The sequence below is a fragment of the Convolutriloba macropyga genome, chromosome 11, assembly GCF_964194025.1.
Source record: "Convolutriloba macropyga chromosome 11, txConMacr16.3, whole genome shotgun sequence".
In the NCBI taxonomy this organism is placed as follows: Eukaryota; Metazoa; Xenacoelomorpha; order Acoela; family Convolutidae; genus Convolutriloba; species Convolutriloba macropyga.
In genome coordinates this window covers 40,606,444-40,631,709 of record NC_134478.1, presented here as the reverse complement: position 1 = coordinate 40,631,709, position 25,266 = coordinate 40,606,444, and the positions used below count along the sequence as shown (strand labels likewise).

Below are 25,266 nucleotides of genomic sequence, written 5' to 3'. Positions count from 1 at the left end.
ACACTAAAACTTTCTATCAATTTTTCCCCTTATCCACGATGTCACATTGGAACACACAGTCGGGCCGAGGATTATTTGAAAAAATGATTAAGATAAAAACTTGTTTTCGTTCACCCCAAAATCTTACATAAGTTTGCTGTGAGTTCGTGCAATTAGTATTGCTACTAGCTCGGAGTTTCCCAGCCAAACTGCAAAGGATCCAAAATTGTGGAAAACAGCGAAATTACGAATACCGTTTGTAAAATTGACTCTGAAGAGTTTCATAATAAAAGAGGTGACTTTATGCGCAAAAAAGTAGCAGGAATATTGTCTCTTTCAGAAAAATTGTGTCGTTAAATCAACGCTTAGCTTAACTTACATAATTTAAACGATTTCGCCATTGTTGCATAATTTCGATCTTTTTTGTGGGCGTGAAATTTACATGCCCCTTAAGCGGGTGATGGGGCAAAATAGATAGCATATTTTTGAAGTAAATGGCGGTAATTCCTCAGCCCGGAATAAATTATCCACGGTATACACCGTATCTAGAGGGCTCATTATCCCATCGTAAGCCTTGCCAGCAGGGCACTTTGGGCATACACGTGGGCACGTGTTCCTTCCCTTTTAAATACTCTTTAACACTGAGAGAACTTCTGAGGGCGCAATAATTTGAGTTTTTGAACAGTTTCGTCTTCTCTTTGTTGCCTCCAGGGCCATAGTTGCATGCCACCACCACTGCCTGTCCGCCTGAACAAGTTGCAAAGTCACAGCCCAAATCAGTTGTGTCATCCCACATCATCTGCAACAAAATTGCACCGTCACAAATGCTAAACATTGTCAAAAATTAACAGATATAAAAATAATAGATAAATATAAAGTAATAAATTTTAATTTGATTTTATAAAAAATAATAGTATTGTTCTTTTTTAAGAAAAACCTTCAAAAAATATCAAACCCGGGTCGAGGTTTGGCGGTGAATTTTCGTAAGAAATGCGGTGAAATGCGGTGAAAAAAAATACTTTTCGCCGCGTATTTCTTACATCTTTTTGCGGTGAATCGCGATGAATTATTTATTTTCACCGCGTTCTCAGTGTTCTTACAAAAAAGAATCGTCCCCACACAGGTTCCAACCTCTGACCTCTTGCATGCCGTCCACTGCTTAGTCCACTGCTCCAACTGTCACTGTTATCTTTGAAATTTCTTGTGAATTTAAATCAGATTGAGTAAACTTTGGAAATCATATGCGGTGAATTTTTGTAAGAAATGCGGTGAATTTCGCGGTGAATTTTTGTAAGAAATGCGGTGAAATGTGGTGAATTATTTTTTTTCACCACATTCACCGCTTTCACCGCATTTCTTACATTATTTTGCCGCAAGATTTGATGCGATGAATTTTTGTAAGAAATGCGGTGAATTTTACGGTGAATTTTTGTAAGAAATGCGGTGAAATGTGGTGAAATATTTATTTTCACCGCATTCACCGCAATCATCGCATTTGTTACAAAAATTCACAGCATTCACCGCATTTCTTATAACAATTTACCCAAAAACCTCGACCCGGGAAGCATTCTTTGCTATTTTTGCTCTCTTTAGAAGAACTTATTTTGATAAATGTAATACCACTGCAGTCTTTAAATATTCCATTACTTCTTTACTAAGAAAACTAGCCTATTTTCCTAATGAAACTTTAGAAGTCAAATTCTAACTATTTATAGGAACCATCCATCTAGCGCTCTTTAAAAAGCATTGTAGACATCAAATAAAACAACATTTTGATTTCAAATTTTTTCTCTAACATCACGTCATAATTCTGTTAGCCTTTGCAACGTCTACCAGACGATTTGCATAGTTTTTATACAAGTTTCTAACGACATCTGCGTCAATTTTGTTCCAAATTTTTGACACATTTTCTACGTTTTCCCAAAACACATTTTTTCATAGTCGCTGCTTCAAAATTGCCCAGAAAATTTCAATTGGATTTACATCTGGAGTAAATGCTGGCCATTTCAGTACCTTCCACTCCTTTTCTAGGGAAAAAATTCCAATAATTTTCTGATTTATGCACAGAAGCATTATCTTGCACAGAATAAAGTCCAGAAAAATGCATGTTTCCTTTGTAATTATTCAAAGTTTCCATATAAGTGACAGCGTTTAGCTTGTTTGAACAACTAAAAAACATTTTCCGCTCATCTGATCCTATTGCGCCCCAAAGCACGAAGAATGCTTCAAACGCAGAAATTATGCTGAACCTATCTTTTTGGTGCCATAGTGTATAGTCTGAAAATATCAAAAAAACATAGATTGCTTCTGAGCTTTTTGGTGCCATAGTGTATAGTCTGAAAATATCAAAAAAACATAGATTTTCTGAGCTGGACTAATACCTGGCATCCTCGACAAAGTAGACGCTACTGAACCTACCATCCCAGTTGCAATTGAAACAACATAAGAAAATTGAAAAAAATCATTGTATACCCAAAATGTCTACAACGTGCGGTACTTTGATTGCTATTTATAGGCCTACTTCTGGACAGTATCAATATAATTATTACATATAAGTCTTATAAATCAGATAAAATACAACAAAGCTCAAGGTGCGATCTATAGCTGTGCTTTATAGGTTTGTCTTGTTTCTATATTGATTTCGGTATTTGATATAGACTCCGTTCATTTTAGAAATTTTTTGCTGGGCAACTAATGTTTTAAACCAATTAAATTAGATTGATGAAAAAACGTTAGTGAAAATACTCTGATTCAACAAAACAAATAACACGCAAAAGTTGAAAGGGCGGCAAGGTTAGCTAAAGCGAAATAAATTTTTTTAGAAATACCAAAAGAAAACATTAGCCAAAAAACATCGCATCCGTGGCAAAGTAAGCATTATTTTAAAACGCTGCCAGCTGTTAAATCAAAAGCTTTGTCAAATATCATTATACGAGACACGTGGAATAGAAAAAACACAGAATTAGTGGAAAGGCAAAATTTGGAACCTGAGATCTTCTTGAAAGTTTTTCACAAGAAGTTACAACCCAAAAAATTGATCTCAAAATAACATACGCTTATAACTTGCTTCTGGGCTTATAACTTGCTTCCCGCATAAAGGATAAGAAATAAAAACAAAAGACATATAGAAAAAATTAAGAACATAATTGATCATAAAATTTCTTGTCTTGTCCTAGCAAATAAAAAAAGTAAAATACAATAAAAAATAATCATAAATTTTGTTGATCTGTTCTCCCGCGTCTCTCAAAACCTTCAATGAATAGAAGCGACTCTGTGTTTCTTCTTTTTTTCTCTTTGGATATGAATATGTTTAGCAGGTTGACCTCAATGCCATTAAATTTTGAATCCTTTTGTTTTTCACTTGATCAATGAAGAAGGTACCGCGAAAAAATTCAAGAAACTATTTGAAATCAAACGCTAACCAAAAAACCCATGACGTTTTTCACATTATATCAAGCTGCGCCAGCACTTGAACAATACAACGTTAAAATTTATAACAAAGGGTGTACCTTTATATCCGAAAATAGTCGAAACGGCTTTAAAGTTCAAAAGCTTATAATACAGTCTGTGGAAACCACTCAAGTTGAATGAAGATCAGTTGAAAAGCAAAAACCTGCTTGGATTTGGCCACAAGGGAACAAAAGTTTCTTAAGAGTCAATCGTTTTACACCAAGGTTTTTTCATAATCTTTCAAAAATGCCACATGAGCAGAAAATTACTCTCGCCTCTCTCTTCAATTTGTTCAACAGGTTGACTTGTATAGTTTGTTATCACGTTCGACATTTCCTGTTTCATACACTCCAACAAATTTATAGATAGAGCAGACGCTCCGCCAATAGTCTTCTTCGAGTCGTAAAAGAAAGAGAGCAGTAATGGCCGGCTGAGAGCACAAAATGAAGCGGCTATCAATCAATTGATCAGTATTTTGGTAATATTGAATTGACCAGATGTAAACCTACGTTGCTCTTTGCAGAACATTATCCGCACAATATAGTTGAATTGATTGTAGAATAATCTTTCAGAGACGATTGAAGTTGCCCATCGCATTTTCTTAAAAATTTTTTTTAATTGTTATTTTGTAGATAGTATATTGTGTACGTCACCCTCGAGATACTCTCACCTTTACTTTTCTTTATGTCGCTCAACCTGTATAATAAGGTAACTGTTTAACACGTAGTAGATCTGTTACATAACTCTTTGTCTGTCAATCTTGTGTAGTAAGCTAATGATCTTGAATGCTTTTTTGTCAACTCACTCCTCTTTTGTATAGGTATATACAACGGACGGCAATTTAAGCTGTCATTTTTTTCTCTTTGTTCTTAGTTCTTTTCTGATGCTAGATCGTTACGCGATGCTTCCTTTCAGTGGTACAGTGAACCATACCTGTGTTGATTCGTTGACCTAATCCTGGATTTGGAATATTCATTTCACCGCAGACAAAATTATGGCCTTTATTCATTTTACCAATCACCGATTTCAGCGGTACTATGCTAAAGAAATAAAGAACCTGTGTGAAGTGTCCAATTCTTCCGGTTGTGTTGCAGCCGTCATATGGCTTGTCCTCCCCGCTGAAGCTGAAGTTGGATATCTCCCTGAACCAAGCCTCAGCTGACCTCTTCCCCTGGATCGGCAGCTCACTCTCTGGCGCATTGTAGCTGTAGTCCATCATGTATAAGTTCTCTCCCACGTACCTACAGCAACAATTTAACAAAAATTTAAGTTAAAATATTATTTCGCTAGAAAACTGTGTATATAATCCATGATGCTTGTATTTGTAACACCAGAAACAATTTGTTACCCATTTAGAGGTGCCAGACGGAAGTGACCTCTGATCAGACCCAAGTCTAACGCACACGATGTGCTTCCAGACCAATATTACAGGGTCTGGGATTTGGCTTGAGCGCTTTAGTATAATCAAAGGTCACTTCCGGATGATAATGGTCAGATCAGAGGTCATTTCCGTCTGATCAGAGGTGGATTCAAGCGCACATTAGTCTGATCAAAGAAGATTTTGAGCACAGCTTTTTTCTTTTAATTTTTTGTATTTTTTAATGAGAGATGTTGGCTCTGCCAAAAGGCAACAAAAACGCAGCTTTCTGATCAGTGACACATCTAAAGTCTGCTGCCTCTAATCAGAATCAAAAGGGTCCAGCTGATAGAAAAAGCCGGTCCCCTTAAAAATGAAATTTTGATTAACTGAAGACCACGACATTTCTCATGGAAAGCTGTATAAGTTCATCCATTGAGTCTGAAATATGCACTAATGGTATGCTAATTATTTCTTTTTCTCAACAGTTGGGTTTCATTTCTGTTAGCAACACTTTTAGAATTGGTTTTTCCTCTGATGAATTTAATACTGCAAACATCAATTTTTATGAAACGAATATAATATAGCAAAATTGGAGAGAGTTTTTCATTGAAAACTATTCACTGATCCGACTATTTCGAACGCAATTGAGTCTGATCAGAGGCGATATCGTGCGTAAATATCTTGATCAGGGCATTCCGAGCGTGCACGGTGTTTCAAACGCACTTCAGTCTGATCAGTGGACACTTTGGTCTGGAATGGTCTGATCAGAAGTTACTTTAGTCTGGCACGGTCTGGTCTGAGGTCATTTCCGAATGGCACCTCAACCTGGGTGTTATTTAATATTTCGCTAAAAATGGATTCCCTGAAAGTAATTAAAGTAATCATAATGATTTTTTCCAAATACTTGTAGCAGTCAACTTAATTTTTGTAATTAGGTCATTTATAATTTTGTATTTTCTGTTTAGACGATCAAATTTGTGAAATGATTGTCTTCAGTCGTTTACAATTAGCTGATTTTGTTCACCAAATTCTACACTTCAATATGTTTAGCCGTTTGAACAAAATCATCTCAGTTTAGAATTCAAAAAGTTGAGTATTTTTGTTGTATGGAAGCAAGAAAAGAAATATTGATATTTTTGACCATGCGAAGAAAAACAAACAAATGATCAAAAGATTTTTTTCAATTTCTATAGAAGTCATTTGTCAGTAAACGACAAGTTGAAAAAAGTGGCCTAAATCAAAGTATTACTTTTTATAAACAAAATCGTTTATATACTAGAAGGTGCCGATACTGTATTGTCGCAACACAGATAAAATCCACAAAAAGTTTCTCTTCTTATGATTAAGAGTGACTTAATAAAAGCCCCTCAAAACCGATATCTATGTTTATTGCAATCGACAAAATTGACTAAAACATTATAAAGCTATACTTTTTTATCATTGCTGGAAGTTCATTATGACCCATTCGCGTGTGGCACACCGTTTACAGCTGGAATTGATACTGAGAGGTGTGATCTTGGCTTTATATATGATTGGAAGGAATTATATCATTAAGATAATGATCAGCTAAGTTGAGAAATTTCCTCGGAAGAAGATTGAAAGTTATGGAGAAAAAAAGTATTTTAAATGAAAAGTTCTTTTTGTTTTCTGAACAGTATGACTGTTTGAGACCGTTTTTTAACACAGAAATTGCTTGTTTTTATCAGTTCTTTAGGAAATCCTTTCTGATCGTTTTTAAACCCAGGAAATGATCGTTCTTGACCGGAATTCTTTAGGGGATGAATAAGACGGATAAATTTGAAATATTACCAGAAGCCATGAAGAGGCATTCGTTTTTTACTTTCACTGTGTACTAAATGTCTGCACCCTCTGGCCACCACCCCTTCAGCCACCTGATGTGCATAATGGGCCAGATCTGCATTCCACTTCAACGCATCCAATTTGGCACTGGCTCTGAAGGCGTTTTGGTAACACAGTGCATATCTGGCAAACAGGTCATCCCCCAACAACGACCCGTTCTGGCTAAGAGACCTAGAACAGACCATAAGCATCGGAGGAGTTTCTTCAGCTAACTGGACTTACTGTGAGATGATGGGATGGGGTGTTAAACAAAGCCATTGTTATTATTTTGATTATATCGTTAACGACGTATGTCAGTTCGAGACAAACTATTTTAACAGATGAAAAAGCTTTCAGCCAATTTCGTTTTATACACAAAATTACGTCAAGCCAATTTCTTTTTGGAGCTGATATGGACAAAAATATATTTCTATCGCCAAGTTGACCACAGACTTGTAAAGGCCGTATCAAGATTAATGACATGGCATACTAAAGGCAATATAATGATTATGGCGATACAGTACTAACGCCCTATAAAGTTTAACGACGTGAAGTAAACTCATAAAAAAAACTTCGACATTACTTTTAGGGCTCACAGTGGAGCAACAACTTTGGTGATACTTACAGAAGGGAACTATCAGCTAAATTTTAGTTTAATGTGATCAAAATCTATACGCAAACAACCTTTTGAAAAAAAATACCTGCGAGTTATGAAATGAAAACAGCCAAGCTAGCCTCAAAATTCTCACTTTAAAGTCCGCGCTGTCCTAGGAGATTTTTCAGTTCAGTTTAATTTATATCGTAAATTCCGTGAAGGAAAAATTTTGGAAAAGATTGGAAAAATATTAGACATCTTAGCAATCTATGAAAACAGAACTTCAAAACAGATAACTTTCACTTTCTTGGACAAGTTAGACTAAAAATTCCAGTTCTTTTGGAATCCGCTGCTTACAATAGGGCTTCTGTGTTATCTCCAAAAGCAGATTATGAAACAAAAAATTAGGGAAATGGTCAGCTAGCATGAAAATTTGTCTCTCAGTCTCTATTTACTTTTCGAAAACGTTTTGTTCCGGTTTTGGAAAAAGCCCCCACACAAAACTAGATAGGCAAAAAAAACCCAGGGGAAGAAGTCCCCAGGGAAATAAACCCCCACTTGACTGCCAAAGTGATGCATTTTCAATCAAATAAATTTAAATGATTAGTTAAATGAATTATACCTACACTTACACAGACTCTAACACAATTACACAGATAAAAAGCAAAAGATTGAAACAGTTTCTCAAAATGACATGTTTGAAGCAATTGCTAGCAAAATTTTTAATGGTTGATATTCGTGTGCAGAACAAACAATTTGGTTTATTCTGCCAAGATTCTCACTTTATTTCACAACCTGATTCCCCCTTTTTGTTGAGCCACGGTGAACTCTTGAAGCGCTTGTTGTTTGTGTCTCGCTTCCAAAAATTTCCAACATCGGGTTTGCTCAATTGAAGCATCAATTCAAAACGTCTATGAAAACCTTCTATAGCATTTTTAGTCCTCGGTAGGTGCTGAATCGTTCGATGATACACATTCCACATTCTGAGATGAAACCATGGTTTTCTTCTACTCCCATTCCTGTTTAGGCGGCCAAAATAAACTTCCTCAAAAAAATCATCAAAATCTTTCGCTTCCAATTCTGGCATCAGTAATTGGAGCATTTTGAACCAATATTCAGTATGTGTGGGGGCGAAAACGCAAGTGCTGTGAACGTACGGATACTTAAATTAAAATATTATCGGGGAAGGCTTCCTTTTGGGACATTTTTTGAGGCGCACACAAATTCCATCATTATTGTGTCGGTGTGTGATAAACTGTCTTCTAATTTTTCCCAAATTGCCACATATGTGACTTGTTTTTTGTCTGGCAACAGAGCATATATGCATGGGACAGTTATTCCATTGTCTAGGCAATGCACAGTAAAAAATCTGGTATATTATGTTGGGACAGCTTTTGAATGTTACATCAACAAACCATTCTTTTTTGTCGCTGAGCAATTGCAAACTGTATTGGGTTCCAAAGACGAGAAATCTTTTTTGCAACTGCTGAACGTTTCTATCTTCAAAAAGGAAGTCATCGCCTTTCGTCATAGTAAGGAATTTTTCGGGATTTTAAAGTCTTTGGTCTTTGGAATTGGCCAGATCCTCTCCGTTGTTGTTAATATAGCGGACACATCTTTTGAAGTGCAAACTTGTAGGCATTTTGCCTGCGTATTCAGCACTGTCAATTGGAACATTGTTTGATAGAATGCGTTGAGTTGAAGCACATTCTTGTACAATTGCGTCTTTTCTAATCCGGTTCCTAAATTCGTGAATTTCATTTAGCGTGGAGTCGGGTGCGTGCGAATGTTGGTACAACAATTACCGAATGTTTTGGTCAGTAAGTGTCCAAATTGGCTGCTTACCTTGTGCTTTGTTTCTTCTTAATTTGCAGTACCAATTAGTAGAACTTTTGAGTTCTCTGTTTTGAATGTCAGCGAAATCTTGATATATAAGCTTTGTTCCTCCTTTGTTTGTTTTAATGTAGCACAATTTGAAAAACTCAGAGGTTTCCATTTATTTGGAACTTTGGTTGTTGATTTGAGGTTTGATAAGTTAGAGATTGGGCATAGTTTCAAAATTTGTTTCAAAAATGTCACACTAATTGGATTAAGATAACAAAACGATTGCTGTTGATTGTATGTAGACGCATTTGATACAGGACGCGCTAAAAAGGTTGATTGAAAACCAGATATGTAGGCTGAAAAATTGGGTTTTTTTCAGTTTATCCACCACAAAAACTCTCCCTATTACCTTCAAGGTGTTTTTCCCCTCCCCCACCGTAGGGCAAGAGACAGCACCATGACTATAGTTAGGTACCATAGCACGGAGGATTGGATGTCAACCCTTTAAGCACTGTCCTTTATTGACTGCCCATAGGAAGCACAAATATGAAAGATTAAAAATGTGGTTTAGACGGTACTATTCGCAGTGATTTTTTAGTCAGGGGTAGGTTTCCAGGGGGCACTTGTTATACTCCACTCCTTCTGAGTTGGACCATCTTTTTTAGAGGCCTAAATATAAAATCTTTCGAAAAAAAATTTATAAAGTTAAAGAGCGAATACGTAAAGCGGAACATGAACAATCACTTGACATGTTTTAGGCGTGCGTGTTTAAGTTTTGTTTTGTTGATTTTTTTTCAATCTCATTGTTTTTCTTTCAATGATAAAACGGGAGTTTTTTTCTTGGGGGTTTAATTGCGTGGGGTTTTCTCCTTGGGGGTTTGTTTCCTATTAAAATGAGATGGGGGTTTTCCGTTGTGGTTTATTCCCTTGTTTTTGGACAGCAGTAAAACCGTGAAACAATTAAAAAATGCGCTTTTAAAATTTTACTTTCCAATATAACAAAACACAATTTTATGCAGTCTAGCCTGGAAAAAATGTCATTTTTCACTTATTACGTCATCAGTTGGTCAGTGAGAGCCAATTATGAAATTTTGTTAAGACATTTGGGCAACAATGTTTCTATATTGGGAGAATACTTTGAGACAGAAATTTGTATAGCAGGGCCCTTGGATCTCTGGTTCATGTATAAAATTTGACATGTTATTGAAGCAAAAAATCTTTCTAAAAATGGAAATGAAGGTCAAAAAATAAGAAAAAAGGTTTCATGGGACTATCCAGAAAGGATGACTGTCAGAAAAAATCTCATCGGGAGTAGTTGTTGCTAAGGTGAACATTTACTTCGATGTTGCAAATAAGCTAGTAACAGCGCCATGTGAGAATCAACAGCAATAGTTTCTGGCATAAAATACAAATGTCGATGTCTTTAAAAAGAATATAAAGATGTCTTGGAAAGCAAAAAAGAAACATAATTGAACTGAGAATCTCATATAAGGTGATAGATAATTCCAGTTGCAAAGCGTGCAATTAAAATTTGGAATGGCTCAGCACTAAACAGAATAATAAATTTCGTTGAGTGCTTGAAAATGTATCGAGAGTTTATCTCCGCAAGAGACCAACGGCTGTTTGTCGAGAATGCCGGTCGGGAACAAATATTTCTTACGTTTCCAGGGAAAAAAACTAAGCGTCCTCAAACTTAAACGAGTTCTAGAATGCACGTTGTAAATTATTGAAAAAAAAATTTTTCAGGTAACCAAATTTCTTGTTCTCTTTCTGCAGTTATTACTTTTGGAATCTGATGTGAACGGAATTTTTATGAAAATGAGTCAGCTGATCGAGTTTTTAGACACTCCAAAAAATCTTGAGGTGAATACTGCTTCAAAAAAGTGCTACCCTAGTCGAGACTTGGAATTATTAAAAGACCGTCCTCGGCAGATTTAAGGTATGGAAAGACTGCCTTCGACAGATATTGGGTATGAAAAGAAATTGTCTGGAACTAATGTGATGTCCTGGACTTTGGCTGGAACCAAAACAACCGTCCCAGAATTTGGCTGGAACTAAAACATGTCCTGGAATTACGCTCGCGGCCGTTTTAATGACTTGTTTTCAATTTCCTGCAAAGTTAAGGACATGAAGCGCAATTGGTTAAGCATTGGGAAAGTTAGGAGAAGGTCACGAGATCGAACCCAGGTGTTGTCGGAACTTTTTAGTTTACCTCATATTTGCATATGAAAAGAATTTAGCTGGACTTATGAAAAGAATTAGCCTCGAATTTAACTAGGGTCCTCGACCGTGTAATTTAATTCAATATTTACACCCCACCCCTCCACCTGGAATTAATAGGTCTGTTCATAAATTCCAGGTCTCGAATAGGGTAAATAATTGCTATCGGTTATGAGGGAAAGCGGCCTGAGTAACAATTTAATAGTTCTTCAGTCCCAATGTCTCTTTATTAGGGATGATGTTAGATTGATTTTAGATTGATGATGGATCACGCCTCCAGGTTACTTGATAACTTTTGCATGATAAAATTATACCTGGTAAACCTATACAAACTCTTTCAGATTCCATTTTGGTTTGCGCTGAACTTTATATTGAAGGGGTAATTTTAGCCAGTTTTTAACCATAAATGGACGGGTAGAAGTGTTGATAGTACTGAAGGCTCTTGAAGCTTTGAGTCGTTTATTTGAAAAATTTTTGATTTTGTTTCTTGGAAAATGTTTGCAAATCAAATTTTCATAACTTGTAACAATTTGGTCTCCCTGTAAAATACTTTGCTTTTTATCGGATCCTTAGCCTTTATCTTTTGAAAATTTCGATCTGTTTGAAATTTTTTCTTTCAAAAAAAATAAAACTGAGAACTAATTGAGCCTTAAAATGACAAGTTGTTGTTTGTTGTAACAATTAGATAACCCCAGACGTTTAATTCTTCTGATGTACTTTCTCTACTTAAATTAAGGAACCTTCATGCAACAACTACTTTTCTGGCTTGCTGTTGAGACCTTAAAATTTCTTCGTTAAAAACACGCATTAGAAATTAATCTACCCTAGCAACTTTGCCGCCACTTTCTTCTGATTTTTTCCGGATGAATTTACCGTTTGATACATAAGTATGCTGAGAAATGATGTTGTGATCATTGGAAAAACATCTATTTTAAGGCCATCAAAATTCTATATGTTTCTTGTTGCTTATCCACGATTCTGGAGACCATTTGCTCGTTTGCCTTTAGTCCCGCATAAAGTCAGAGAGCGAAAACTTTTCATTAGCGGATAAGTTCCCTAAAGTGATTTACAAGTGTAAACGGTCCGTAACCGTTTAGCCCCCCAATCCTTCCCCTTGTTATTTAGTTCAAATTTATTGAGTTCATATTCATAATCGCTGTAAAAGTCATATCTCTAACTTTGAATTTTCATGACTTTCAATGCCAAACCTTTTCATTCATTATCATACATGAGTTTCATCGTGCCACACTTAACTTTGATCGTAAATGCGGTATAAACCACACCTTTGTAGGCTATTATTTAACAAGCATACAAGCTTATAGAAGCACACACAGCAAAATGAACTCTTGAAAATCAGTCGTTGTCTCTGAAAGCGGATCAGACTAAAGAACAGATAACAAATTTTGGCGCATCCTAGGTTTTAAAACCGAACCACCGACTCACAATACAGAGACAACTTTCTGACTTGTCTAAAAATTCTGACTTGTAGTTTCTCACTAAAACTTTAATAAAAATCCCACCACCTAGCTGAATTATATGTGCTATAGATTTTTCCATCTGATATTTTTAGCACTTCAATTTTATCGACAGCCAGGCTTTCTAAGTAAGGTACAGTTCGATGACCTTCTCCCTGCATCGTTAATTGCACTCCGAACATTATGATGCAATCCACTCAATGCAGTTCTCTAGTCCATGCGGCTAGAGGTCCCACATTTGCTAATAAGATTGACTGGGGCCTGAGCGGGTGAAGCTGCGGGTTCTCTTTTGAACCAACGCATAGGCTTACGACGGGGATAGTCGAACATATACATAGGTAGCAAAGCCTGATCTTTCTTAGATTATAGCACGTTCTAGTTCAGCTAAAACTCTCTGACCCTAAGTCTAGCGAAAAAGCATTAAAAAATTCAGGGTCTGATTCAGCCCCTCTTACATTCATACAGATAATCTAGCTGATTCTGATTTACATTTTTGTACCTGCTGACACGCAAGTGCAAAAATTTTTGTTTCAACGCGCAAAATTTTCTAAAATGTAAAACAGTATCCTCCCCAGGTTAGGGTGTTTCTCTGCGACCGTGATCAAACAAAAACCTCCCCACAACGCAAACCGTACCTAAAATACTTCAAAAAACAGCAAGAATTCAAGCAAGATTTGGTAAAACATAAGACAACCAAACTATTGTTGGCTGTCCACAACAGCAACATAATTAACATTCAAGTTGTATAGATACAAAAAAAACGATTACTAAGCGTTCGAACAAATTTTTAAGTGCTAACTATAAGTTCAGTGACTCATAACACTCATAGTGACTCAAGTTTTTTTCTGAATGTCATCGTGCAACCATAAATTAAGTAACCATTAACCAATGAGACAAACCAAATCCATGTCAAGCAAAACCAAAACAAAGTCAACCTCCAAGGCTCAACTTTTGCAACTCTTGAAGTTCAAAGTCATTGAGTGGGAAGCAGCACAAGACCTACTCGACGAACAAATGCAACAAACAAAAGCAGCAGCAGACCTCCAAGAGCTCGTTGACGAACTTCGACTGCAAAAAGCGGAGCTTGATCGCATATGTAACGAACTCATAGAACAACAGTTGACACAAGAAGAGTTCGATACTGTTGCTGCATAGTCTGCACGGAAAAATTGCAAATGGCTGAGAATCAAACAAAAAATCAGATTGCTTCATGGGTCAAACCATCAAAAGTTCATCTCTTCCGACACCTCCCCGGAAGAACCCAACAAACTACGGGGCAAGGTTGTTGTTTCAGGAACCAGGCGTAAACAACCCAGCGGAATGAGACGTAAAACGCCAAGGCAAAATGCAGGTGAAAACGCTGAGAGCGGGAATGAGGTGTTCAGTTCTGATGACCATGATCGTGCACCTTCCAAAAACAGTCATCGTGATCTTCAAAAAGAGAGAGCAGGTGTAGCAAAATACAACACTCAGCAACAGAAACCAAAAGAAAACAGTGAGATACAGGAGCATCGCAGCCTCAGTGAAGATGCGAAACAGGTTCAGAGTTGCCCGATTTTTGATGTGAATGTCCCAAATCAAGGTTTTGCTACCCTCAATATTTCAAGCGATCAACCATCAGACACTTTGTACTGGAATTCCGGTACAACACCTGGATTTCAACCTCGAGAAATGCCTGACAATTTCCCTCAACCGTTTGCACACAATAACTATCCACGTGATCAGCAACAGGCACGTCCTTTTTTAGGTAGTCAAATGAATCACTCATTCCCAGAGACAAACAAAATGATGAACGCTCCCAACGGAGCGATTAATCGCCACTTAAATTTCATGCCACTGCAGTTTTCTGAGCAACAGTTCCCACAAGGACCCCACAATTCTGAGTGGACCAATCATCAAGTGGTGATGAATGCGTTCAGTCTACCAAAGTTTAGTCTTGACCATTTCTCAGGCGGTCCTTTGATTTGGTGACAATGGTACAGCTTTTTCAAGTCAACCATTCACGACAATCCAGCTCTTTCAACTGTTCAGAAAATGACATACTTGCAAAACTCGGTAACTCACAAAGCAAAAGACTTCATCTGTGGTTACTCTTACAACGGAGAGTTCTATGAGGAGGCACTTCAGGAACTTATCAGAAAATTTGGAAAGCCGCATCATGTTGTGATTGCGTACCTCACACAAATAGAACAATGGCCTTCTAAAACCAGAATGGATGATCCCAGCAGCTTTGTAAGTTTTGCATCCATCCTCAGACGTTTGTGTACAGACTTTTCGACTCCACCATTTTGAATCGGACCTAAAGGCTTCTGCGGTAGTTAAAGTTGCCAAGGGAAAGTTGACACCAATGACGATTCGCTGGAATCAACATGTACGGAGCATGGGAATAGAGCAACCCAATTTGGCTGATTTTGCAAATTGGATAAGCACATATGCAGAGGCTTGCGAGGATGTTTCTCCACAAAGACCACAAAGAACAGGCCGGGTTAAACGGTTTTCCTAAGGCCATAATTACTACAACATAATTCTTCAAGCCAGCTCAAATTGTCAACTATGCTCTGGGGATCACAACCTTGGTCGTTGCAAAGATTACCTGAGCAAGTTTGTAGCTGACAGTCAGCAATTGGTGAGGCATCACAACTTGTGTGTCAATTGCTTGAAGAGACATGAGAGTGGATTCTGTCAATCAAAAATTCGATGTCTTGTAGACAGATGCAATGGGCTTTATCATTGAACTCTTCATCGAGACGACTTCAGAACTTCGCAGAGAACTGATTTACAAGCAACGAGTAAAGGGGGATTTCAATCCAGGAACAACCCGGTGCATTCAAAGTACGGTATAAACTTCAGCCATACAACGTCTCAGCTTTCGTCAACAATCAGTAACACGCCAAATACCAACAACAGAAGGGGATACAATCAAAACAATTTCAACCCTCGTAATCCAAACTATGGAAACAACAGCTCGCATCAAACTGCCAAACAGCAGCACAGCAATCCTCAGCAATCTAATGACAGAAGTAACTATCACTTTCGATCAGTGACCAGCAACGAACTGATTGATGATTCATCAAAACTTCCACGCGTGCAAAACCACACATGCAGCAGAAATGGGGAACCCACGTGGATCAGAGCTTTTATTCATTTACAGGCAATACCAGTCACGCTCTTCTACAAAGACTTCAACATAGAGACTTCTGCACTTTTGGACAGTGGAAGTGATAATACACAGATCACACAAAACATTGCTCATGCTCTTCGAATTCGAGTCCCTAAAGATATAGAACTACCTTTAGGTTCGCTACATGGGGAGCACACAGTGACGACAGCTGATGTCATGAATGGGAATTGGTTCACTTGGCAGCTCAAAACCGGTGACATGTCTTCCTGTGTACGCAACCTCCATCGAGCAGTTTCAGACGCCATCTGTTCTCGCAAAAATGTTGAATAGACTTTGTAGAGACCATGATCTTCTGGCAGAAGTCAATTTCCTTCGTGACAACAAAATTGGAATACTCATAGGAGCTGATGCTTTTCTGGCTACTGTTCCAAGACACTTCACTACCGGCAAACCAGGAACACCCTACGGAGTCAACACAATGTTAGGATGGACTTTGACAGGCCCTGTGCCTCAAGAGTACTTTCAAACAAACAATAAAGGAAGCAGCAACCAAAACATCACTCTTTTCAACCATCTCAGGCGAGGTAGTGACGACCCGGATGAAAAACTTCTCCATCATTTTGGACCTTTGAAGGTGTCAACTTTAGTCAGGGTTCTACAAAGGGACACAATGAAGAGGACCAGAAGGCACTAAAGACTTTGGCAGAGACCACACATCACAACGGGGAAATATATGAGATTGGACTCCCGTGGCGAGAAAATGTCACACTGCCCAACAACTATTTCATGACAAGGGCTCAGTGGCACGCCTTGCAGAAGCGTTTAGAGAGAGACAACCAACTGAAAGAGAGATATATGACCACTATCTTTGATGATATGGATAAGGGATACATAGCAGCTGTCACTAACCAGGACGCAAAGAACATTTGTTATCTACCGCATCATCCAGTCATCAACAAGCGAAAACCAGACAGGATAAGACGAGTGACAAATGCAGCCTCACAATACAAAGGGGTTTCTTTGAACGAAGCACTGCTAACGGGACCGGACCTTTTGTGCAATATACATGGACTTCTTCTACGGTTTCGTCAGTTCGAGGTTGCAGTAACAGCAGACATAGAGGTTATGTTCATGCAAGTTGGAATCAGAGAAGAAGACCAAGATGCTCTCCGTTTTTTGTGGAGCGGCAATGATGAGGAGAGGACATCCAAATACCAACGAATCATTTTTGGAGCAACTTGTTCTCCCGCCTGCGCAATTTTTGTTCTGAAAAAATGCGCCAACGATAACAGACAAGAACATCCAAAAAATTTTGACTCAGTCACAAAACAGTTCTACATGGATGACTTCATTCAATCATTCTCAACAGAGGAAGAGGCAGCAAATACAGGCAGCAAAGACTTAGCTGAAACATGTTCTCAAAACAAGGGGATTCAACCTCAACAAGTTTCTCAGCAATAACCCTGCTGTGCTGGAAAAATTCCTAAGGCAGACAAAATTGGAGTGCTAAAGTTGCAAAGGATACTTGGTCAAACATGGAATCCTGAATTCGATCAAATTCTTTTTGCGAAACCCAAACATAGCTATGAAAAAGAGAATATCACACAGAGAAAGCTTCTCTCAATGGCTGCTTCTTTGTTTGATCCCATTGGGTTAATCTTGTCTTTTGCAATTCGACTGAGATGCATCTTACAAAAAATCATCAAACAAGGACACAATTGGGACCAGCTGCTATCAAAGAAACATTACCACAAATTTCAGCAATGAATGGAAGACTTCCAGAATATGCCTCCAATTCAAATCCCCAGATGTCTAGTTCCGAACGTCGATGGAACTCACGAGTTGCACACCTTCACAGACGCTTCACTTTCAGCAGTATCAGCAGTGGTGTCCTGAGGACAATCTCCGCTGACGGCTCAATAGCTACGCACTACGTCATCAGCAAATCCAAGGTGGCACCAATCAAACAGTTGAGCATTCCCAAGTTAGAGCTCGAAGCAGCTACATTGGGAGCAGAACTAGCAGGCTTCTGTGAGATCGAGATGACAATAGATGTGAACAGCAAAAAATTGTGGACCGACAGCACAGCAGTACTCAGCTGGATCAAATAAAAGAATCGACAGAAGATGTACATCGCCAATAGGCTCAACAAAAATGCTGAGAACTCAAACAGAGACGATTGGCGACACGTACCAGGAAAAATGAACCCAGCTGATCATGGTACCAAAGGTATAGCTCCATGCAATCTTCAGAACACACCTTCTTTCTTGATCAAACCTGAGAGCGAGTGGACATTCTCCGGTGACAATTCAGCTCAAATATACGCCACACAAGTTGATGACAAGACCAGTGAAAAACCGTTGGTGGATCCAAACAGATTTTCAAACTGGCCTAGATTCCTTAGCACAATTAGGACAGTGTTTAGAGCAGTACGCGTACTGAAGAGGTCGATCAAACGCGACATAACTTGCGACTTGGACGACTTCGCGGCTGACGAAAACAAGGCTCGAGCCCTTCTATTGAAGATATCTCAGTCCACGCACTTCAAGGACACAGTTTCTCGACTTCAAAGTGGACTACCCCTAGACAAGAAAGACAAATCTCTTCAGAGCAACCATCCGGTGATACTCCACAGAGAGTGCAGAGTTGCCAAACTGCTTATCGGAAAGCACATCACGACTGCGGGCATCATGGAATTGAACATGTTCGTGCACATATCCAAGCAACGTTCATGATAGTTAGAATCCGCAGAGCCCTAAGAACTCTAGGGAAGTACTGCTTCATCTGCAGACGCTGGCAAGCAGACAATGTCAGACCGAAGATGGCTCCTCTACCGAATTTTCGCTTTCCGGAGCACTCCAAACTCTACCCATTTGTGAATACTGGAATGGACATGTTCGGTCCTTTTCACATTGAAAAATCCAGAAACTAGACAGAACTCAATTAAGTCTGCATGTTTACATGCTTGGTCACACGAGCAGTACACTTGGAAGTTTGTGAGGACCTCTCCACTGACTGTCTACTAATGGCAATTCGACGTTTTGTATCCAGACGAGGATACCCTGATGTCATTGTTTCGGACAACGGAAAAAACTTTGTTGGAGCTAACCAGGCAATGAAACTCAATTTTAAGGAAAATTACAAACCAGACAACAACTACATGCGTCTTCAGCTGGCGCAACAGAACATGCAGTGGACGTTCAACCCACCTCTGGCACCGCACTTCGGAGGAGTTTGGGAACGACTTATCCAGTCGACTAAATTAAGCCTACTTGTTGTCCTTGGAAGCCGCCGACTAAACTTTTCAGTCTTCCATACAGTCGTAGCGGAGGCAGAAGGAATTCTTAATTAAAACCCACGGACGCATGTTGGGAGCACTTTGATCGACGAGGAACCATTAACACCGAATCATTTCCTGATGAGAAGACGCCACTTCTGCCTAAAACCTCTGGCAAACAACAGAACCAGGTTTTCAATTGAAGACTTTAGGTAGTCACAGACCCTGTTGGACCACTATTGGTCTCGTCTTTTCAAAGAGTTTGTACCGGAACTTAACAGGCGGACAAAATGGCAGCAAGCCAACGCTGAGCTCAAGGAAGGAAATGTTGTTTGGCTCTACAAAGATTTTACACCCCGAGGAATTTGGCCCATTGGTCGGATTGTCAAAGCACATGTGAGTAGAGATGGAGTGGCAAGAAGCTTCGACATCAAGACCAGTACTGGCATAGTGCACCGCCCCGCAGTGAGATTGGGTAAAGTGTTTTTGAAACTGACGATGATTCTTCTTCTTCGTTAGCCGCGGAGGGTGAGTGAATACTCCTTCAATCATGTCAAACTGATACATAAAACTCACTCAAGCGGAAACTTTTGAGGCAGTAAGTTTGAATTTCTGATGTCAACTATTTTGTTCTTTTCTGATACATTTATTTGCTAAGTTTTGTTGTTGTCTGTAACCGTTTAGCCCCCAATCCTTCCCCTTGTTATTTTGTTCAAATTTATTGAGTTCATATTCATAATCGCTGTAAAAGTCATATCTCTAACTTTGAATTTTCATGACTTTCAATGCCAAACCTTTTCATTCATTATCATACATGAGTTTCATCGTGCCACACTTAACTTTGATCGTAAATGCGGTATAAACCACACCTTTGTAGGCTATTATTTAACAAGCATACAAGCTTATAGAAGCACACACAGCAAAATAAACTCTTGAAAATCAGTCGTTGTCTCTGAAAGTGGATCAGACTAAAGAAAAGATAACAACAAGATTGCTGAAGAGAATACATAACGTTTCTCAATAGATAAAGTTACTGTCAAGAAAAATGAATAACTTTCAGGAAAATTTAGGTCTCTTAAAATCAATCGCTTCTCGGAAGTCTTCGATAAAACATGACAATTTTTGATAAATTATAATAAATGATCGTAATACAATGGGAGATGTTCTTGAATTTCATTTTCTTCAAAAGTGATTAGTCACCTAATTTGTCACATAATTTCTAATTTTTTGTTTTGTATATTTCTGTACTTTTGAGGGGAGGAAGCATGCATTATTTTTTAATTAAATTAACAAAAAATTACGTATAAAAGCGATCAAATGGTTAAGATAAGTCAATTATTTCTGCATACTATAACTTTTTAGACAGGAATGGTTTTTTTCCGTCTAAGCAAATTTTTCGACGAGCAAATAAGAACACAAATAGAAGTTTTGGAAAAATTGACGCTATGAGTCGCTATGCTTGCATTAAAACTCATTGGCAATATCACTTTCACTTTCGCAATGGTATTTTTACGGAGAAATTGTAAGATACTTGCAAAATAAAAGCTGGTACGTATAGTAATTATATTGTAAATGGGCCATCTATTTCTATTAACCTGTTGCGAATTGTTGTCAAGTATGAATTGTAAATTGTTGTTACAGTTAAGTATAACTTGATGCAATGATAAACAAAATGTGCAGAAAAATTTTGAACAAAATGTGCAGAATTTTAATTAATTTAACAACTCAGACATAATTTTGAGATACCGTGCTGACGAGAAACATGATAGCTGAGACGCGTATTTTTTCAGAAACCAGGAGACCAAGTGTAGTTAATTTTTTGAAAAATTCCAAACAAATTCTCTACACATTATTTGTTGCAGTTTTACATTAAATTTTTACTCCCTATAGAAACCCAAAAAAAATTGTCTGCTGTTATAATCCCCGGGTTGGTGGAAACCATCTGTGTTGTCAACAGCTTGTAAACTTGCTAGTTAACCCCTCCCCCTGGTATATCGTACCTCACTTCCCGTTTTTATTGAGAGGAAGTGTCGTAATAAACCTAAAATTGTGCTGATAACCTAAAATTCTCGTTGAAAATTCTGAACAAGCTTTATGACAATGAAGTTCTACTAAGTTAATGGGAGGGACAACTAGCTGTCTAGCAACTTGTAATTGGTGTCTGTCAGCTCTGGCGTTAAATTTAAAAGATTTGTAAGTATTCTTAATAAATATACGGTTACTTTCAAAACCATTTGGTTATGTTGTTGCAATCTTTTTATCCTTGAATAACTTCCGGTCGAGCAATTTTCGTAAAAATTTTTCTAAGAAATTTGTTGGATTGTGCTCAATTTTTTTAATCTTACAGCTGAAACCCCTAATAATTATGCGCTGAAACACGCTGAAATGATGTTAAAAAGGCGCTAAAATCAGCTAAATGTTTGAAAAAGTTCATCTCATTTCACATAATTTATCTTATGTTGAAAGTCTTTCCATTTCATTTACTCTTTTATTTAAAAAATGCTTTGTCACCAATGCCTTAAAAAAATCAACAAAAATTTCTAGAATACTTCAGCGCATTTTAGCGTAATTTTATAATGATTTTGAGCTGAATTTTGTAAAAAAAATTAGTACAATTAACACAATTCAGCGCCTTCAGTACATTTCAGTGCAAAAATTTCGGTGTTTGTGCTCAGGTCACCATAATGCAACTTTCTTTGATTTAATTCATGCGAAATCAAACATGATTTTATTGAGTTCCTGGTTGTCATATCTTGCTCAGTATAATTTTCCTCTAAATCATAATATTAAATAATAGGAATTATATATTAATTTTGAACACTAAATAATTTGTTTAATCTTTATTTGGAAGACGTAAAATTTACCTGAAAGTCATACAAGAGCATATATGTCCTCTAAAGCATTGATGGTGCTACAAATTCCCACAAATGAGCGTTTATAGGAAAAAAACAGTCTGCATAGGATGTCAAAACTTTTTTCATTTACATAGACATACTCGTTTAATTAGCACACAACTTTGCAACAGAGTTTGCACTTCATGGTTTTTTTGGTTGATCACAAAGTGATTTCGGGGAATCATATCAATGGTGCCTTAGCAATAAAAATGACTAATTTAATGAATATGGGGGAAATGTACGATTCCCGATCGTCAAATGTGATTTTTTTTTCGTTTCATATTAAAAAAATTCCATTAAGAAATCAATAATGAATGCTTTGAAATCGGTGGCGGTCAAGCAAGCCGATAGGCAAGCAAGCCGAATTTTGAAAATGAGGTCAAGTAAGCCGAAAAATTTTCGTATACCCGTATTTTAAGTTGCCCCCGGCGGGCCGGTGGGCGCCGCGATAACCGGCCCGCTATTTCCGGATTACACCCCACAGCGGATGAGAGGCATAGCCATGGACAGCGGTCCGCTGAGGCCCGTACCCACTACATGTCTAAAAATGGACGTATTTTTGTTTCTTTGGTGCATTGGAATACATTATGCAATATAATCCTACGCGCAGTATTGATTGTAACGGCTGACAATGTATTATTTCTGATAGATTACATAACTATTAAATAACTTTCGGCTTGCTTTTCTGTCGGCTTACTTTGAATTCGACTTTGAAATCATATACAATTCTTGTATGAAATCAAGGAAACTTAATCCGGGTGTGTGTATGTGTGTGTGCATGAGGGGGGAGAGGGATTTTTTTTAATTTATATTACGTAGTCGAGCTTTTTACTCAAAGTCAAGGAAAAGTCTTTTCGTGGGTTGAGAAGAAATCTTTTCGTGCGCCTTTTGCGAAAACTCCTTACCAACTGCAATTTGAAAATTACGAGAGCTCACCTTTTATACATTCCGGCATTCGCAGTTTCGAGATTTTTACATTCTGGAGTGGTCCAGTCAAACTTGGCATCCAAATGTGACGTCAGAAGGGATAAAGTGATTAAAATCAAAAAGGAAGGCAGGTTATGTATAAGAGTGAACGATGATGTTGCATGCATTGTGTAGATAATTCAGCGCGTCGTTCAGTTATAACTTTTATAGTAGTTGAGTTTGAGATTGATAGTGAAATTCTGTTTCTGTTTTTCAGCGTGACCCAGTCACCATTCTGTTGCAATTGGAATTGTTGTAATGGAGAGAGCACAGTCCAAAAAGGACTGGTGGCTATTTAAATTGAGCGCAGTTTAGAGTCAACCTGACCTATCAAGCTAGAACGGAAAACTGCATCGTTTTCCCGTCGATTCCTCATAGTATGAGCTAAAGCCATACATGTATAACCTCAAAAAATTGTGAGGCAAAAACAGTTGGTTATCTGCTTCAAAATTTTAAAGACTCGGGAAACGAAGCGCAGTTACCGAGGTGCAGATTTCGTCTTTAGATTTTTGCCCAAATCAGTGCAGGCTAAAATTACATAATCTGACATCTGTAATTCAGCGGTGAGTTTGTATACCAGCCCCGTCCAGGATGTAACAATTGCTATGAATTTCACCGCTAAACTCCAAACGTCACATACCTAGCCAACTCTGCCGCTAAAATGAAGGGGAATTTTGCTGCTATTGTTTCACTTTTTCCAATGTGAACCCATAATCGGTCTAAACGTGAGCTCAACTTCAGTTGTCATAAATCAAGTATGAATTTACATTTAAAAAAATATTTTGATCTTATGTCACATAAGAATTTCACACATTTGATCAAGTTTTTTAGTTAACTAAAGAACTTGATCTAATAGGTTGCTCGTGACGTATTTCCTAATTGATATTCAAAGCAAACCACAAAGTCTAAGCTAAATAGGAACTTCGCATTCCGTTAGCAGCCACGATAAAAACTTATTAAAATAAAATTTCTTTTTTTTTACCGAAGACTACTGCTGTCAAAATCATCAACACCTAATGAAAATGGTTTTTAAAAGTTTACACTAGGCGTCTTGAGAGAGCATATACTAACTTTTGAGAGAGCAAATGAGAAATTTTGGGGAAAATTTTTTCAACAAATGAAACTACTTGCAAATAATCGAAAACAAGAGTCGATATAGTCAATAAATCGCTTAGCTATAAATTAAGATCTTTAACTTGAAACTATTCAATTATGGGAAGCAAAAAATATTGATTAATGCTTCCACAAAAACTCTTAGTAACAAAAAGAACATATGCAGGCAGGGTTAAATCCAATCACCAAAAATTGTTTAAAAACAGATTGTTTTACCTGAATAACACTATCAGCTAAAATTTGAAACCTTTAATTGAATTATATTAAATGGTCTAGAAGGGCGATAAGATACATTATTACTAACTCCATGAGCGAAAAAATCATTAGAAACAAAAACGAAGAAACTCCAAGATCAACCAAACGTTCTTTTTTAAAAAAAAAACGTAGTGTCAATTTTTGGAAAAAAAAATTAAATATAAGACGATATCAACGCAAAAAATAGTAAGAAGAGCCAATTGTGCATTCATAGACATAAAGGCCAAAGTCGTCAACTTAAAACTGGACATGTTAATATGACTTCGCGATTACAATCTATACAGTAAAATAAACAGAGGCAAGACCCATTAATCCAAAAAGGCTTAAAGAAATAACATAGTGACTAAATAACAAAAACCCAAATATATAAATCAAAATAATGATTTGGATCAAAAATGTTTTATTAAAAATATTGAAGAGTCCTGTTCCTGTTGAGACCAAGCGATGAGGTGGCAGAGTCAGAAAAACAACAATTACGGGCAAATCATAATAAATCAGAACATTTTTAATAAAAACAAACAACAGTGTGGTACTCAAGTTTGGCAATCAAATTCGCTTGCGAAATACAATTCTATTTCTGATGTTTGTTTTTAAAACAAAAAAGAATTTGGCAACTCATCTCAAAATCGGAAAGATGAGATGCAATTGATTAGCTAACTCGCTAATTATGATAAGCAGACAGCCTTTCCATAATGCAGGAGTTTAAGTATGAACGAATACGACAAATTACAAAGATAAAAAATAAGTCTCAGAGATGAAAGGGTTAAACAAATTTGAACTAAGACATCCAAAAATATGTACGGCACAAACTATAGGTCACAAATGTTATTCCCCTCAGTTTTTGATTCAATTTGGACCGTTTTGAGAATTCTTAATAACACAATAATTAAACAGTTTA

General features: G+C 37.4%; 1 protein-coding gene across 1 annotated transcript; it reads right to left on the bottom strand.

Moving 5' to 3' along the window:
* Window positions 1–410: 410 nt before the first annotated feature.
* Window positions 411–23,227, bottom strand: LOC142349511 (uncharacterized). Its single transcript, XM_075401116.1, has 4 exons — window positions 22,971–23,227; window positions 6,599–6,820; window positions 4,487–4,670; window positions 411–778 (listed from the first exon to the last, which is right to left on the bottom strand). Exons 1-4 carry the CDS (start codon window positions 23,126–23,128, stop codon window positions 503–505), a joined length of 840 nt encoding a protein of 279 aa, XP_075257231.1. The 5' UTR covers window positions 23,129–23,227; the 3' UTR covers window positions 411–502.
* Between the last annotated feature and the right edge of the window lie 2,039 nt (window positions 23,228–25,266).